General features: G+C 38.2%; 1 protein-coding gene across 1 annotated transcript in view; it reads left to right on the top strand.

Annotated features, from left to right (window-relative positions):
- Positions 1-16714, top strand: part of LOC130554610 (piezo-type mechanosensitive ion channel component 2) — a 141299-nt gene that overhangs the window by 101585 nt on the left and 23000 nt on the right. Inside the window, exons 29-40 of the mRNA XM_057334381.1 lie at positions 866-955; positions 1131-1270; positions 2124-2186; positions 9925-10028; positions 11067-11165; positions 11912-12032; positions 13020-13088; positions 13161-13327; positions 13409-13587; positions 14607-14780; positions 15003-15797; positions 15909-16167. Of these exons, the coding sequence (XP_057190364.1) occupies positions 866-955; positions 1131-1270; positions 2124-2186; positions 9925-10028; positions 11067-11165; positions 11912-12032; positions 13020-13088; positions 13161-13327; positions 13409-13587; positions 14607-14780; positions 15003-15797; positions 15909-16167 (2260 nt within the window). The remainder of the gene's footprint in view (positions 1-865; positions 956-1130; positions 1271-2123; positions 2187-9924; positions 10029-11066; positions 11166-11911; positions 12033-13019; positions 13089-13160; positions 13328-13408; positions 13588-14606; positions 14781-15002; positions 15798-15908; positions 16168-16714) is intronic.

The following is a 16714-nucleotide window of genomic DNA, read 5'->3' on the forward strand; positions in this document are numbered from 1 at the left end:
AATATAAACAATCTGATGATATTTGCCCAACAGGGATATCACATTATCAGATTTTCACTATACGATTGTTATCGCATAAATAATTTGCGATAACAAAAGGTCTTTTAAAAGAAATAAATGATGTTATTCATCAGTAAAATGCATCAGTAAAAGTTGGTAACCATGCTGGCACTTGAGGCAAAACGTTATACAGGCGATTAATTTATTTACAGTATTACTGTGTAGAATTGGAGATAAAATGTGAAGCTATTAGAATGTTACAGTATAATTAAAAACATAAAAGCTGTGCGTGGACGTTGCTCGGTGGCTTTGGTCGGGGTCACTGAGTGCAGCTATGACACGTCAGAGGAGATCTGGCCCTCCCGGCTGAGCCTGGTTTCTCCCAAGGTTTTTTTTTCTCCATTATTCATCATTGGAGTTTGGGTTCCTCGCCACAGCAGAGCAGTGCAGTGTTGGCTTGCTCACCGGGAGACTGCATTTATTTATTCATTTATTTATTAGATATTATAATGATCTTGCTTGGTCTATAAACACCATGCACTGTGCTGTGTTTTACCTTTCTGTGTTTTTCTTATTTGCTCCTGTAAAGCTGCTTTGGAACAATGCACATTGTGAAAAGCGCTATATAAATAAAATTGAATTGAATTGAAGTGTGTGATTAGTTAGTTAATTATTTTAATCGATTGACAGCACTAAAATAAACATGTTAAACAAAATAAATAGTGTATGTTTAATTTCACTATACGCGTGCGATTAATCGCAGTTAATCGCACGAAAAGGGTGCGATTAATCACAATAAAAAATATATATCTATTGACAGCCCAAATAAATACAGTGTTTTGTATGGATGTGTTTGTTGTGTCAGAGGAGCAGAGCTGTTTCAGGCCAGCATCGTGAAGGCCGTCAGAGCTCGACTGGAGGATGAGAAGAAATCCATGGAGCAGCTGAAGAGACAGTGAGACTTCATTAATTTCTTATTGAAAAAACACAGATGAAACGTTCACGTCCAGTCTGAGCCTGCCCCAATAACTCTCACCGTAAAGTGTCTTTCCGATGTTGTTAGTCTCTGTTAGTCAGTGTATCACGTGTCAATAAATGTTTGTATGACTATATTAATCACATTTGTTCAGGATGGATCACATCAAGATGCGGCAGCAGAAGTTTAAGAGGGGGAAGGAGAAGATGCTCAGCATGACTCAAGAGTCTGGAGACGGACAGAAGCTGCTTCCACCCGAGCAGGAGGAGGATGATGATGATGATGATGACGATGGTATGATGTAGATCATGATGGTGTGAAAGTGCTAGTTTAATAGAAAAGAGCTTCTCTTAGGAACTTCTTTCAGATGACAGTCAACTTTTGTTTAATTGTTTGGAATCACTAAGACGTTTGTTTTTCTTCTGTTGTAGCGTTTAAATTGTAAAAAATAATATTGTAAATTAATTAATTAAATATAAATGCATTTTAATAAATTCATTTTTTTCAAACGAGACATACAGAAAACATGAAATGAAACTACACCTTAATATGAACAGAATGCTGGAATACACATCTGTCATTAAAGCAAACAGGACTTTTTATGATGGGAGAGTTTAATGGAAACCCAAGTCTTTACTGTAATTTGTTGTTCACTTGCTTCTAGGGCTGTCAAAGGAGTAATCGCCACGATTCATCGCATCCAAAATAAAAGTTTGTGTTACATAATATACTGTATGTCTGTGTACTGTGCATATTAATTTTGTGTTTGTAAACACGTACATGTACATGTACACGTATTTAGGAAATATTTACATGTTTTTGCCAATAATCTAATTTATTTATTTGTATATTTTATATTTTTTGTAAATATATGCATGTATATGTCTGTGTTTATAAATAAAAAAATTATATGCACAGAACACAGACATACAGTATATTACGATTTGTATATTATTATTCTGAATAGCGATTAATCCTTTGACAGCCCTACTTGCTTCATGAATCATAGTGATTCTAAACATTGAACTCGTGAACTCACGCTGTGTGATTTATTTGATAGCTGAAATTTTTTTGGGGGGTTGTATTGGACCGTCACTTTTTGGACAGACAGACGTGCTTCATTAATATTGTGACGTTTCATTTGCAGAGAGAAAGAGAAACAAGGTGAATAAAAAGCAGTGGTGGAGGCCGTGGGTTGATCATGCGTCCAGTAGGTTCAATATTAACATCTTATCTGCTCTCAATACTCCTTGTGTCCTTAGCAGAAGTCTGAAGATGAGCTCTGTTACACATCAGACCTTAAACCTTTCCTGCAACTCTCAAACCTTCAAATCAATTTATATTATTCATGAAATGGACCCTTTTCACAATCCTGTGATGACACGTTCAAGGGTCATCAGCATCGTAAATCCTTTAAAACATTTATAACGCTATACTTTGTATTTATTACCTTTGCATCAAATTACAAAAAAATAGTTAATGATAACGTATGGAAGTCAGGGTAAATTTGACATCGTTCTCTCTTTAGACTGCCGCTATTAGACTCTATTTTTTTTTTCATTTTGTTGAAAGTAGTGAAAACACTATCGTTGAGTTTCATATCAAGTCTCCCATTCAAGTTTACCCAACTATGACGACTTCCGCTGCTAAAACAAACCCCAGAAACGTGAAAAAGTGTTTTTTTCATTTAGTAAAGATTTCTATCAAATGCGTCCGACTATTAAAAAAATAAATGACCCGGATTTAATTAAAACTAACGAACCAATATGAATTCATAAAACTTATATTCGGTTTATTAAGAAATAATGATGTGGCATGATGTGGATGTAACCACAGATGTAAAATAGTTTATGTACTTTAATATTTCTTGTGCAGTGTTAGCTGAAGGATTTGTAAAGAAGAGATTGAGTGTGGCAGGTGAGAAAGTTTAATGTCTGGTTGGTGGATTTGATGTGGATGTTGGACAGATGTGGTAAACAGAGTTCACAGTAGAGAATCTCTCTGCTTCAATCAAATCTATCCAGAGACTACGAGAGAGACAGATTTCACATAATTTTCACATAATAAAACAACCGTTCACCCGAAACAGACAATTCTGTTTATTTGTCCTCATGTAGATTGAAATAAGTATGATTATTTTTCTTTCGTGGAACACAAAGAAAATTATTTATCTTGATTGAAAATCATATAGAAAGCTACTTTACTTTAAAATCGTTCTTCATTATTCCAAGTTAGGTAAGAAAATGATATGAAAAACTTCTTTTGTGTTCCACAAATGAAAAATATCTTACATGTTTCAAGCATAGATCTGTAAACATATATAGATGGCATCATTATCAGGGCTGTACGTTAACCTTTTTTTGCACATAGCACCGGTGCTACAGAGGTTTAAAGTTTTGTAGCACAGGCCAAACAGTTGTGGCACAAGTATGCATCTGTTATCATCTTTAAAAAAACACAAGTGCATGTGATAAAAACATCACATAAATGGGCAGATAACTGAAAAAGTACATTAACGCAAATGGATACATTAGGGCCATATAATTTTGAGTTTTCCCCAAATTCGTTTTTTCCTTTTTCTGAGTTCTGTATTTTCAATGCTTTACTATACAGTAGTAAATACATTTGTCCATAAAAATACTGTATAGCCCGCTATAGTATTTACTACAGTAAACTGCAATAAAATTCTTGTGTACTATAGTATATTTGAACCTTACTACAGTAATTATTAAAGTACAGTATACTGGTTCAAAATTAAGCTGGCTTTTATTTTGGCGGGTCGTTGCGATGACGCTTGAGTTTCAGTGCGTTTGACAGTAGCTTCACTCAAACATGTTAAAGTGTGCAGCTCATTCATTTATAGATACGCAGAACAAGCAGAGGACATGTTTAAATAGTAGAATTCCGCTGTCGTGATTCCTTCCATGTTTTCCCACATCTCGCAGATCACAAGGGTCTAGATCAATGGACGTGATGCAGCCGGAAAACAAGTTTTAATTGCAAAACAAAATAAAAACAAAAATAAATAGTGGTGCGCCATTAGTTAACGTCAGACGAACAAGCACAACGACAAACGCACTTCACACAAACAGCGCCTCTTTCTAATGCGCCTGCCAAACTCTATCGTACGCATGCTACACTGTTACATTTATTCGTAGCACAGACTGTTTTTTTCATAGCATGTACAGCCGTGATTACATATATATGTATGTATATATCTATGGTTTCAGGCCGAATGAAGTTGAGAAATGACAGACTTTTCATTTTTGGGTGAATGATTTTTTTTAAGGCATACATACAGTAACGATCTCTATCTCTCTCTCTTTAAGTGCTAGAAGAGCTGTTAGATATTGATTTTGGCTGGAATATGACAGAAAGCCATCAAAAGCAAGAGAAATGCCATCAAACTCTCAGTCTTTATCATCTGACAGATGCGTGATGTGAGTGAGATGGTGTTTCTTTGCTCTTTGATGTGCTGATCTCAGTTATCAGCACAATATCCAAATGTGTCATATGCTTTCATTTCAAATAAAAATGAAAGTTACGAGTTTAGATGTCAGTCTTTGTTTTATATATTGACTGGATGTGACTACTTGTTATATAAAGAAACATGTATTACAAAAAAGGTCTGTGGTGATACCATGGTATAGTGATGGTATCGGATGATAATACCACGGTACCTGACTATAATCGGCGTATTCATTTATCATGGTATTTACATTTAATACATCATAGAATACTGTGGTATTTCCATCATGTCTAGAGAAAACATGGTATTACTGTGGGACCACGTACCAAAACCATGGTAATACCATGGTACTTTTTTGTAAGAGTTTTATAAAAAGATAAACTCTAGTCACTGTATAAAATATAAAACCCGACATCAGGCCTGTACAGGGTGGTTATTTGGTTCCGTCCCTTTAAATAAAGTGTTTTCCCAGCATCCTCCCCTGCACTTCCTCTCCATTGTGGCACTTCTGTTCAAGGACACAAGGCAGTTTCTTTACTTCAATTCATGTTGTGCTGTGTGACTGTGACACTGCGGTCACAGAGATTTCAGATGACCCTCCTAGATCCACAAAAAATGATCTTACATGTGTGTTTTAATGTAGATGATTAATAGAAAATGATTTATTAAAAAATATTTTCTACTTTAGCTTGTATGAAAGGGATCCTTCCTCCAGAAATGAAAATTCTGTCATCATTTATTCACCCTCAGATTGTTCTAAACCTGTATACATTTCTTTGTTTTGCTGAACACACATGAAAATATCTGGAAGAATGTCAAATCTCACCCCCATTGACTCCTATAGTATTTATTTTCCCTACTATGCAGTAAATGGTGGGTGAGATCTGACATTCTTCCAAGTTTCTTCCTGTGTGTTCAGCAAAACAAAGAAGTGTAAACAGGTTCGGAACAATCTAAGGGTGAGTAAATGATGACAGAATTTTCATTTTTTGGTGAAGTATCCCTTTAACATAAAAATGTTTTAAACCTGTTTTATTGTTCTTGTAGGAAAGTAAACATTATGACTATATTTATAATATTTACTTTTTCTATATTTACTTATGTTGTTCTGAACCATTTTGTGCTCATTCACTCATTTCATTTGTAGTATTTTTGTCTTGTTTTCCAGTAGAAATCTCTTAATCTTAAATCAAGACACATTTACTTGAGATGCTAAATGAAAGTAATGAAATGAAGACAATAGTTCATTTTATTTCTCAACAAAGTGAATCTTGATTTAAGAAGTTGATTTTAGTAGTTTTTGCAGTGATTCTATCCACAAGTTTCCTACGCCCCATGACACTGTGCGAATGATGGGAGTAACTTCCGGTTCAATGTAAACGAACGCGTTTCTCCCGTATTTCAAGTCATTCCTTTATAGCAGAATGTGAACTTACCAGAGTTATTATAGTTTTGACTGGAGTTTTATTTAGTTTTATTAATATTTTAAATTAGCGTTTAACTTTTTATTTTTTGCTGCTCTAAACTTACTTCAGTTTATTTTTGAAGCAACATTTAAATTTTTCCTTGGGTTAATTTCTTCCAATAATTTTAGGTCAGTATTTTTTTATTTCGATGAACAGGAACGCTTTCAAAGTTTTAATTTTAGTAAACTAAAATAACCCTGGAACTTACACACTGACAGCACTGTGATGTAAATGATACTTGGATTTTGATTTTGTCCTTTATTCCTCTCATGCAGAACTCACAATGTACACATTTGGTCTTTGTTGTTGTAGTTTAAATTTAGTTGAGAGTATTTGTGCATATTTATGTGTGTGCGTGTGTGGTCAAACTGTAAAAACAAACAATTTACAATTACTATCCAATATTGTTCACATCAACAAAATACATTTCTACAACCAATTTAACATCAGTTTAAGATAGTAAGCATTAAATTATATGCTTATAAATCAAAATATAGTAATCCCTGTAATGCTAATATCACATGTTTGCATGAAATATTACATATTTGCATTAAGCATGATCACGTACGTGCTACACTCAACAACACATATTTCTAGAGCAGTCTCTATTTCACAAACACATATTTAACCTTGTTTACCAGCTAAATGCAACATATATTGCATGAATATTTTAACAAGCAATATAAAACAGTAAATGTCTACACAACATCAAAACACAAGTGTATAACATTATCCGTTTAGGCGTTATGGCGCTACTCACAAATAGCTATCTACATCAGAAACTATAAATACACTTAAACAACATAAGAACTACTCACCACGCTGGGACTATATAGTTTTAAGTTATAGCTTCAAACTGGAATTGTTATAAACTTCAAAATGAAACATGTCTTTTCTCTCTTAGGTCGCTTTCACACTTGAAGTTTAGTTCGGAACCGGGCATGCGCAGTGCACATTTTTGATGACGTAAGACGAATGCAAACGCACCAGTTCGACAGAATCAAGTTGAGTCTGAAACCAAACCAACGCTGCAGGGGGCGCCTGGAACAATCGCACTCAAGTTCGGACCGCAGCAAACAAGCCCAATCTGAAAACGCCCTTAGTGTTTTTTCCCTGTCGCTCCACCCCCCAAGCAGTCACCTGTGCCCACAGAATTAGCGTCCTTAAAGGGACAGCACCCAACAAGCACTTATAAACACAAAACTGTCTAAATCTGTGTTAGCGAGCACTTCTCCTTTGCTGAGATAATCCATCCACCTCACAGGTGTGGCATATCAAGATGCTGATTAGACAGCATGATTATTGCACAGGTGTGCCTTAGGCTGGCCACAATAAAAGGCCACTCTAAAATGTGCAGTTTTACTGTATGGGGGTTCTGGGGGGTTCCGAAAACCAATCAGTATCTGGTGTGACCACCATTTGCCTCACTCAGTGCAACACATCTCCTTCGCATAGAGTTGATCAGGTTGATGATTGTGGCCTGTGGAATGTTGGTCCACTCCTCTTTAATGGCTGTGCGAAGTTGCTGGATATTGGCAGGAACTGGAACACACTGTCGTATACGCCGATCCAGAGCATCCCAAACATGCTCAATGGATGACATGTCCGGTGAGTATTCTGGCCATGCAAGAACTGGGATGTTTTCAGCTTCCAGGAATTGTGTACAGATCCTTGCAACATGGGGCCGTGCATTATCATGCTGCAACATGAGGTACTGGTTGTGGATAAATGGCACAACAATGGGCCTCAGGATCTCGTCACGGTATCTCTGTGCATTCAAAATGCCATCAATAAAATGCACCTGTGTTCGTTGTCCATAACATACGCCTGCCCATACCATAACCCCACCGCCACCATGGGCCACTCGATCCACAACGTTGACATCAGCAAACCGCTCACCCACACGACACCATACACGCTGTCTGCCCTGTACAGTGAAAACCGGGATTCATCCGTGAAGAGAACACCTCTCCAAAGTGCCAGACACCATCGAATGTGAGCATTTGCCGACTCAAGTCGGTTACGACGACGTACTGCAGTCAGGTCGAGACCCCGATGAGGACGACAGCATGCAGATGAGCTTCCCTGAGACGGTTTCTGACAGTTTGTGCAGAAAGTCTTTGGTTGTGCAAACCGATTGTTGCAGCAGCTCTCCGGGTGGCTGGTCTCAGATGATCTTGGAGGTGAAGATGCTGGATATGGAGGTCCAGGGCTGGTGTGGTTACACGTGGTCTGCGGTTGTGAGGCCGGTTGGGTGTACTGCCAAATTCTCTGAAACGCCTTTGGAGACGGCTTATGGTAGAGAAATGAACATTTAATTCACGTGCAACAGCTCTGGTGGACATTTCTGAAGTCAGCATGCCAATTGCACGCTCCCTCAAAACTTGCGACATGTGTGGCATTGTGCTGTGTGATAAAACTGGACATTTTAGAGTGGCCTTTTATTGTGGCCAGCCTAAGGCACACCTGTGCAATAATCATGCTGTCTAATCAGCATCTTGATATGCCACACATGTGAGGTGGATGGATTATCTCGGCAAAGGAGAAGTGCTCACTAACACAGATTTAGACAGATTTGTGAACAATATTTGAGAGAAACAGGCCTTTTGTGTACATAGAAAAAGTCTTAGATCTTTGAGTTCAGCTCATGAAAAATGGGGGCAAAAACAAAAGTGTTGCGCTTATAATTTTGATCAGTGTATATCAGCATTCTATCCACTACTTTATAGAGGAATGGAATGATGATTTTAATACTTGACGACGGATATTTAGCAACTTTATTAATTCAGTTGTTGTGACAGTAAACCAATGAGCAATTTGAAAATTATGGAGGGTTTTCAATTTCTTTACATGATGTCGATTATGTGCTATTTAAAGATGTGGTAATATATATATATATATATATATATATATATATATATACTGTATATTTTAAAGCGAACGGCAAAGCATTGCACTTGATTGTGTAATATTCCGGGATTGTGTCCGCTGGCCATTAATCTGATAAATATTATAATAAAGATCACGTGCAAAAGCTGCCTTTTTACATTTTTTAACATTCTCTCTACATTTCGTTTATAAGACGATAAGTGGAAGAAATAGCCTACCTATTTTCCACATGATGTGATATCATGTTCAAAACAGAACAGATTTGTGACAACACGTCAGTAAAATATAGTAAAGAATCCTTGTAAATCCAGTTTACTGCGTTTTTATTAAAGACCATGCAGTGTTTAGATGATAACATGAACTCCCTTTTAAAACTGTGAACTCTTTTTAAACTATGAGCACATTCAGTCTAAGTGATGTTTCGTGTTCATTATCTATTTGCTTGAGATAAGCGGTCCACATTTTAAAGTTTGTCTTCCCTCACAGGAGCAGTCCGTCTTAACTTTTGATCTGTGTGTGAAGTGCTGTTTTTCAAGATGCGAAATAAACTTTGCCTGGTTGTAAGTGCAGTCACGAACAGCAGGTGTTGCTCATCAGTTTCGGGGGAAAAAACGAATAGACATGAAACCAACATAGTATTACAATTCAAAATATGAATCACCGTCTCAGAATAAATTATTCAACGCTGCAATTAGTGCAATACACTAGGCCCTTCTTCTGCCGCTTCACCGGAAGTTGTACCCACGTTCATTTTCACAGTAGTGCCCCCGGAAACTTGTGAATTATCTGTCTTATTATCTATCTTAATTTTTTTTTAAATCCAGACAGCAAGTTAATATTGACAACAGCTGTCGTGGTCCAGAAAGGAATGAAATAAATAAGTTTTCCCTTGGTCTTTATAGAGCATTGGAGTTTGGTTTAACCGGCTTGTAAAATACTTACAAATTGCTGTGAGATGGACATTAGTTTTATTAAACAAGATTTGTTTCAGGTCAGAGGGATTGGTTGGTGATTTCTCAGACTGAATGTTTGTGGCTGAATTAACTGTATGATCTGATGACATTCTTCACCTGTTTCTTACTTTTTACCCTTCTGTCTAAACGCTCTCGTGGTTCCTCTCTCAGTGGTTAGAAGTGGTGATTATTACCTGTTTGAAACTGACAGTGAAGAGGAGGAGGAAGAGGACGCAGAGAAAGAGGACGAGGTGCCTAAGAAATCTGCCTTCCAGGTGAGTAACCCTGCATCTCATCTCAAGACTGAATAATGTTACACTTTCTTTTGCTGTTCGTGTTTGTAAAGCAGGAAAAGGAACATTTATCTGAACTTACTTTTGTATCTTTCCACATAAAAAAAGGTTTTTGTGTTGATCTGTAGCTCAACTGGTAAACCTCAAGGGTTCGATCCCCAGAGCACACAAATACTGCTGTAATGAAAATTTTGAATTGAAGTCGCTTTTAAGTCTTCAAATTCATAAATGTTAACAGCTCAGAATAAGGAGTCAACATATTTACAATTTTAAAAAGTATGTTAAATAAAAAACATGCTTTTCTGCCTTTGAAGAACCCTTTAAAAAGATGCTCAAGTAAGGTATTAATATACTTCTTTAAAAGTCAAAATAAGAAAGGAAACTTCCGATTTTATTTGACAGTATGTACTTCTCCAAAAAATGTTTGATGTCTTTTTGTAAGTGTATCTCAATCAAAACATTAAGTATTCTAATTTGACTTGGCCTCTACAGTAGTAATGTTTACTCTGAAGTGAGTATAGCCGATTAAATACTTTTTTTCACTAGGTAGTTTACTGAGTGTATACTTAAGTGTACTTTCATTACTAAAAATGTGCTACAAGGATTGAACTTGTAGTATTGTTGCAGTACAAACAACTTGTTAGGTACTCAAAGTGTACTGTTACACTTAAAGTATACTTAAAAGTACACTTTTATAAACTGTAAAGTGGGCAAATTTGGTCTTAAATAGTATTGAAATGGTAAACATACTAGTACATAGATGTTACGACATAAAATGTACTTAAAATGTACTTGAACTTTACTTGAGATACATAATACTTCGTGAACTTAAGGTTTGCTCGTTTTTTGTAAGGGAACTGATTCTTTCTTTTTATGGCGGATTGTTTCATCCTTTACATAAACACATGTAATAAATGTCGATCTGTTGTATTGTGTAGTGTTGTGCAGCAATGTTTGAAGGACTTGTGGATGTTGATGCCTATGACTCTTTCAATCTCTCTCCCGGTTCTTTGTTCTCAGCGAGCAATCGGAAAGTTTGCTTCGGCCCTTGTGGCTTTACCCAAATCTGTCATTAAACTGCCCAAAACCATCCTGCAGTATATTATCAGGGCAGCCAAGGTATCCAAGCGGTCCGCGTGTGTCATCTGTTCTGCTTCAATCCTTTTGTTTGTTCATAAAAGACACTTTCCATTCCATGTTAGTCCAACCACATTTCTGTCGTTTTTAAGCTTGAACAAAAAATAACAACGACAAACTATCAACTTATGTACGAGGCATGGAATGGAAACGTTTCGACTCATTGTGACATTTGTGTGGTGGTTTATGGAAGGAACGTTTTTTATTTTCAACTCATTATTTGATGTTTTCTCCACCGTATGCTGATGGTTTTGTGGAGTGACTTTACAATTCTGTTATTAGTGGCGTTCACCACGTTCACTGGCTCGGAAATCTGCTTTATGTGTGTAGACTGGATTCAAACAACTTAATGTCATCAAATGATTCATTACATCATCAAATGATTCAGGTCATCATCAAATGATTCAGTACAAATTGCTTAAATCGCAGTTGACGTTTGGATTGAAGAGTTGTTTGTATTCAGTGTGGGTAATGTTTGTTCTGGGGTTGCGTCACATTCAGCCTTTTCAGGGGATTAAATACAAACTCATGGTATAAATGGAGTATTTTATTTAAGAGAATCTTTTGGCTTTTTGATTTGGGTGAGAATGATTCATGTGTTTAAATTCTGCTAATCTCCTGAAAAGACCGGACATGAAACACATTTCTATATTGAATTATTCTCTGTGAAACTCAGTGTTAAGTTATTGTATATTTATGCGTAAATTTTCGTTGTTGTTACATCATAGTTTGTGTATCACGCTTGGATCACGGACTCTAAAACAGCTCTGAAAGAAAGAACTAAAGGAAGGAAATATTTCTGGAAGCGATACGGCCGAGGTCACAGACATAAGAAAGATAATAAAGACGGTAAGAAGGAGAAATGAGCAGATATTGAGTGTCATTTTCTTTATTTTAAAAGTGGTTTAATACGAGCTCTCTCTCTTTACATCCATCATTTCAACCATCCATCCATCTCTCCCTCTCTCTCTCTCTCTCTCTCTCTCTCTCTCTCTTTCTCTCTCTCTCTCTCTCTCTTTCTCCATCTGTCCATCCATCCATCCATCCTTCTTTCTCTCTCTCTCTCTCTCTCTCTCTCTCTCTCTCTCTCTCTCTCTCTCCATCCATCCATCCATCTCTCTCTCTCTCTCTCTCTCTCTCTCTATCCATCCACCCTTCTCACTCACTCTCTTTCTCCATCTATCCATCCATCCTTCTTTCTCTCTCTCTCTCTCTCTCTCTCTCTCTCTCTGTCTCCATCCATCCTTCTCTCTCTCTCTCTCTCTCTCCAACCATCCATCCATCTCTCTTTCTCGCTCTCTCTCTCTCTCTATCCATCCATCCTCCTCACTCTCTTTCTCCATCTATCCATCCTTCTTTCTCTCTGTCTCTCTCTCTCTCTCCATCCATCCATCCATCTCTCTTTCTCGCTCTCTCTCTCTCTCTCTCTCTATCCATCCATCCTCCTCACTCTCTTTCTCCATCTATCCATCCATCTTTCTCTCTCTCCCTCTCTCTCTCTATCCATCCATGCATTCATCCACTCGTACCTTTATCTATCCATCTATACCACTCTCCATCCATCCATCCATCCATTCCTGTCCATCTCTTTCTCTATCCATCTGCAATTTGTAATTCTGGTTAGATCCCATCTGCATTTCATTGGATTACTTGTAGTCTGCACGATGACATTAAAGTTGACTTTAATCTTATAGATAGATGTCTGTTACAAATTCTTCTTTATATTCTGTGGTAGACCATGGTGTTATAATTCCGTAACATATTTAACATTAAAATATTTTTCGTGAATTGTAAGGTTGGTCTTACAGACGAGAAACCTCCTGTGTGTTTATGTAGGTCATGTGGCAATAGAGGTTGGTGAAGAAGATGGTCAGAGTTCAGAAGAAGACAAATCAAATGGACCAGGTGCTTTCATATAATCTTCATGATAACAGTGTTATATGACCGTGAACTTCAGCGAAAACTCTCTTCCTGCAGACAACATCATCAAGAGGGTTTTTAACATCATCAAGTTCACCTGGGTTCTCTTTCTCACCACCATTGAGAGCATCACCACATGGCTGAACTCCGTCTGCAGAGAATACATTGACATCTCCACCGTCCTGCGCATCGAACGCTGCATGTTAACCAGAGAAGTCAAAAAGGTTCTCAGTGAACAATTCTGCCAAGGTTAAATCAGATCTTAATCAGAGCGTCACTAATGCACAGATCTGTCTGTCATGCAGGGAAACGTGCCGTCACGTGAGAGCATTCATGTGTACTATCAGAAACAGATGAAACTTAATGTGTCTCGTGAATCTGGACTGGATTGCATCAGCGAGGAGGATTCAGGCTCGCATAGAGTACGCCGCAGACAGGTCGGGCACAGTCTGGACTCATTCGCGTCCCGGGACAGCATCTCCAGGTCTTTATTCCTTTCAGTTATTGCATAGAGGAACTGTTGTTAAGATTGTTAATGTCCTCACTCTATTTAGATGCTCAAATTTTAGGATTTTCCCAACTCTGCAAGAGAAGGACGGAAAAATGGAAAAATGATAAAGTAAAATTAAGCTTACAAACTAAGTGATGTGTTTGGTGCAACCAAAATCTTTAAGCAGAAAAATGCAATAGATGCCAAACTGCAAAAGCAAAGAATTTAGGCGCCCGGCACCAAAATGTTTATTTTTTGGAATATGTTTTTTGTCTACAGTAAAAATGTTCGTCTTCTGGCATGTTTTCATGTTCCAATGGATTCCCGGGGAATAAAGACGAACATTTCTTCTTTGAAGACTTCAAAGAATTTAAGAATTTTTCTTAAATTCTGTTAATTTTACAATTTCTTAAGTCATCATAATGCATCATAAGCTGCGTCTCAATTCGAAGGCTGCGTCCTCTGGAGGTCGCATTTGTCGACCGCATTCGTCATCGAGAATGTCCCATTTCATTATAACACATGATAAAATGACCAATTATTTCTCTTTAGACGTAATCATTGTAGTTTCATTCTTACCTTTCTGAAATAAAACCCAAATCAAGAAACCATCAATCACCAACCTTTTTGAGCCCAAGATCCCCAACCTCGGACTTGAAGAAAGGCCAGATTTACCAGTCAAAAAGTAAAAATTAAAAACAGCCCAGATTGAACCTCCAGCTTGAGGCCTTTTGTTTAGCCTATAATTGTGAGCGTATTTGAAATTCTTGGTTCCAATTTTCAGATGCAAATTAAGATGAATTGAGACGCAGCTACTGTCTAGTTTGAGGCTCGTCTCCATTTGCTCTCCATTGATTCTTATTGTTCTGTAGGAGAAACAGCCGAGATATTGAAGGTCTCATTTGTGATGTATGTGATGGGACAGAGCTCTGTGTTTCTCTCATCATTTCATGTCATTGTCATTGTCATTGAGTTTCCTCATATTTCCACATCTACATGTTTCCATCCATCAGCGCGTACACAGAGGCGACCATGCTATTTTCCCGTCAGTCCACACTTGATGATCTGGACGATATGCCTCAGAGTATTCCCAAAACCAGCGAGCGTGCTCGTCCCAAACTGCGCAAAATGTACGGCCTGGACATGTCTAACTCCTCGGCGGACAGCGGGAGTAGCGTCATCTCCAGGTCTCTTCATCACTCTCATCCTCACATCCATCAGCATCAGCACCTGCTGTCAGACGTGTTTTACTATACAAAGAATAAAACTAAGAAAGAAAAAGAAAGAAATATGTTTGTCACTTGATGTTTATTTTATCAGTTTGTTATTGTGTCAAAAAGCAGAAATAAAAAAATGAAAGTTAATTTTATCGGTTCACGGTTGTTGTGTTGTTTTTGTTTTGTTTTCAGTGAAGCCACTCAGTGCATCACACTGTTCTCCCGGCAAGGCACCGACGACACCATCGATGAGGTGGACAACGAGCAAGACCGGATGGACAAGATGGAAAGGAACGAGGAAGAGGCGGAGCCTAGACAGCAACCCATTGAGGAGGCGGAGCCAAGACAGCAACTGGGTGAGGGGGCGGAGCCTAGACAGCATCCCAGTGAGGAGGTGGAGCCCAGACAGCGACCCGGTCAGGAGGCGGAGCCCAGACAGCAACCGGGTGAGGAGCCTAGACAGCCTCCCAGTGAGGAGGCAGAGCCCAGACAGCAACCCGGTCAGGAGGTGGAGCCTAGACAGCAACCCCATGAGGAGGCAGGCTGTGAGGAAGTGACAGAGGAAGTAAGAGAGGAATGCCTGTGGGGTCCAGCAGAGGCTGAGGAAGAAGGTGAAGATGCTCATGTCCTCCAGCCGGAGTGTAAGGTGCACGTAGAGGAAGAGCAGTTTGTTACTGAGGATGAAGATGCGGAACCAGCTCTCCAAAGGTACGATTGTGAATCGTCTGAAGCGGAGAACGCGTACACGGATCCGCCCACCGGGCAGCTTTTTACCCCGGACACTGAAGCCCCCAACACCTCTGATGCAGATGTGCCGCCCAGTTACAGCAAAGCCGTGAGTTTCGACCGTCTGTCTGTGAGCTCAGATGAAAGTGACAGTGAGAGGCGTCTGATGCTCATGACTCCTGACAGCAGATCTGATCTGGACGATCCTCTTCTGCCTTCAACGACCACTGAGCTGACCGCCAGCGAGTTGCTGCTCAACAAGTCAGTATTCAGATGTTTGATTGTGTTGTCTTACACTATTTAATATATTTGAATTCAGTTTTTTCCCATGTGCTCTTTAAATTTCTCATCTGTTTTTTCTGTGTTTTTCAGAATGTTTTATGATGAGGAACTGGATAAATCCGAGCGTTTCTATAAATCGCAGCCGCTGGGTCTGCAGTTGTGTTATGCTCTTTATAACCTGCTGGTGGCGCACTCAGAGATGGTGTGTTTCCTGGTGATCATCCTCAATCACATGATCTCGGCGTCAATGGCGACGCTGGTGCTGCCCATCCTCATCTTTCTGTGGGCCATGCTTTCTGTCCCACGACCTAGCAAACGCTTCTGGATGACCGCCATCGTGTACACAGAGGTAAAGGGGGTTTTATATTCTCTAACACTGTTTTTACAACTTCTTTATACTTTCTTAATATTATATTATATATATATATATATATATAATATATATATATACTGTATATATAAATATTAAAGTGTAAAATATTGTCTATTTTCTGTAAAGCTGCTTCACATCGATGTGTGAAAAGCACTAGAGAAATGAATTTGAATTGAATTTTGTTTTCTTTCTGTTGTTATTTTCGGTCTTTTGTTTTTCCTGGCCACATTAAAGAAAATACATGTGGTCACATGTTAAACTTCTGTAAATCTTATGGTAAAGCCAGGGGATGTCAAATCACTTGCTTTTTTTCTATTAGGCCCTCATGACTTATACATGATCGTTTTATACAGTACATACAGTAAAACTTAACACACATTCAATGTTTGTAATTGTGTTAAACTTTCTCTGCTATCTGTGTCTGATGGTTTTGTGTGTGCTGAAATCGGTAAAATTAGTAAAAATTAGTTAAATCAACATGAGACTATTGTTAGCTGGGATTTTATTAAAAACCTGCCCGGAT

The sequence above is a fragment of the Triplophysa rosa genome, linkage group LG5 (assembly GCF_024868665.1).
Source record: "Triplophysa rosa linkage group LG5, Trosa_1v2, whole genome shotgun sequence".
Lineage (NCBI taxonomy): Eukaryota > Metazoa > Chordata > Actinopteri > Cypriniformes > Nemacheilidae > Triplophysa > Triplophysa rosa.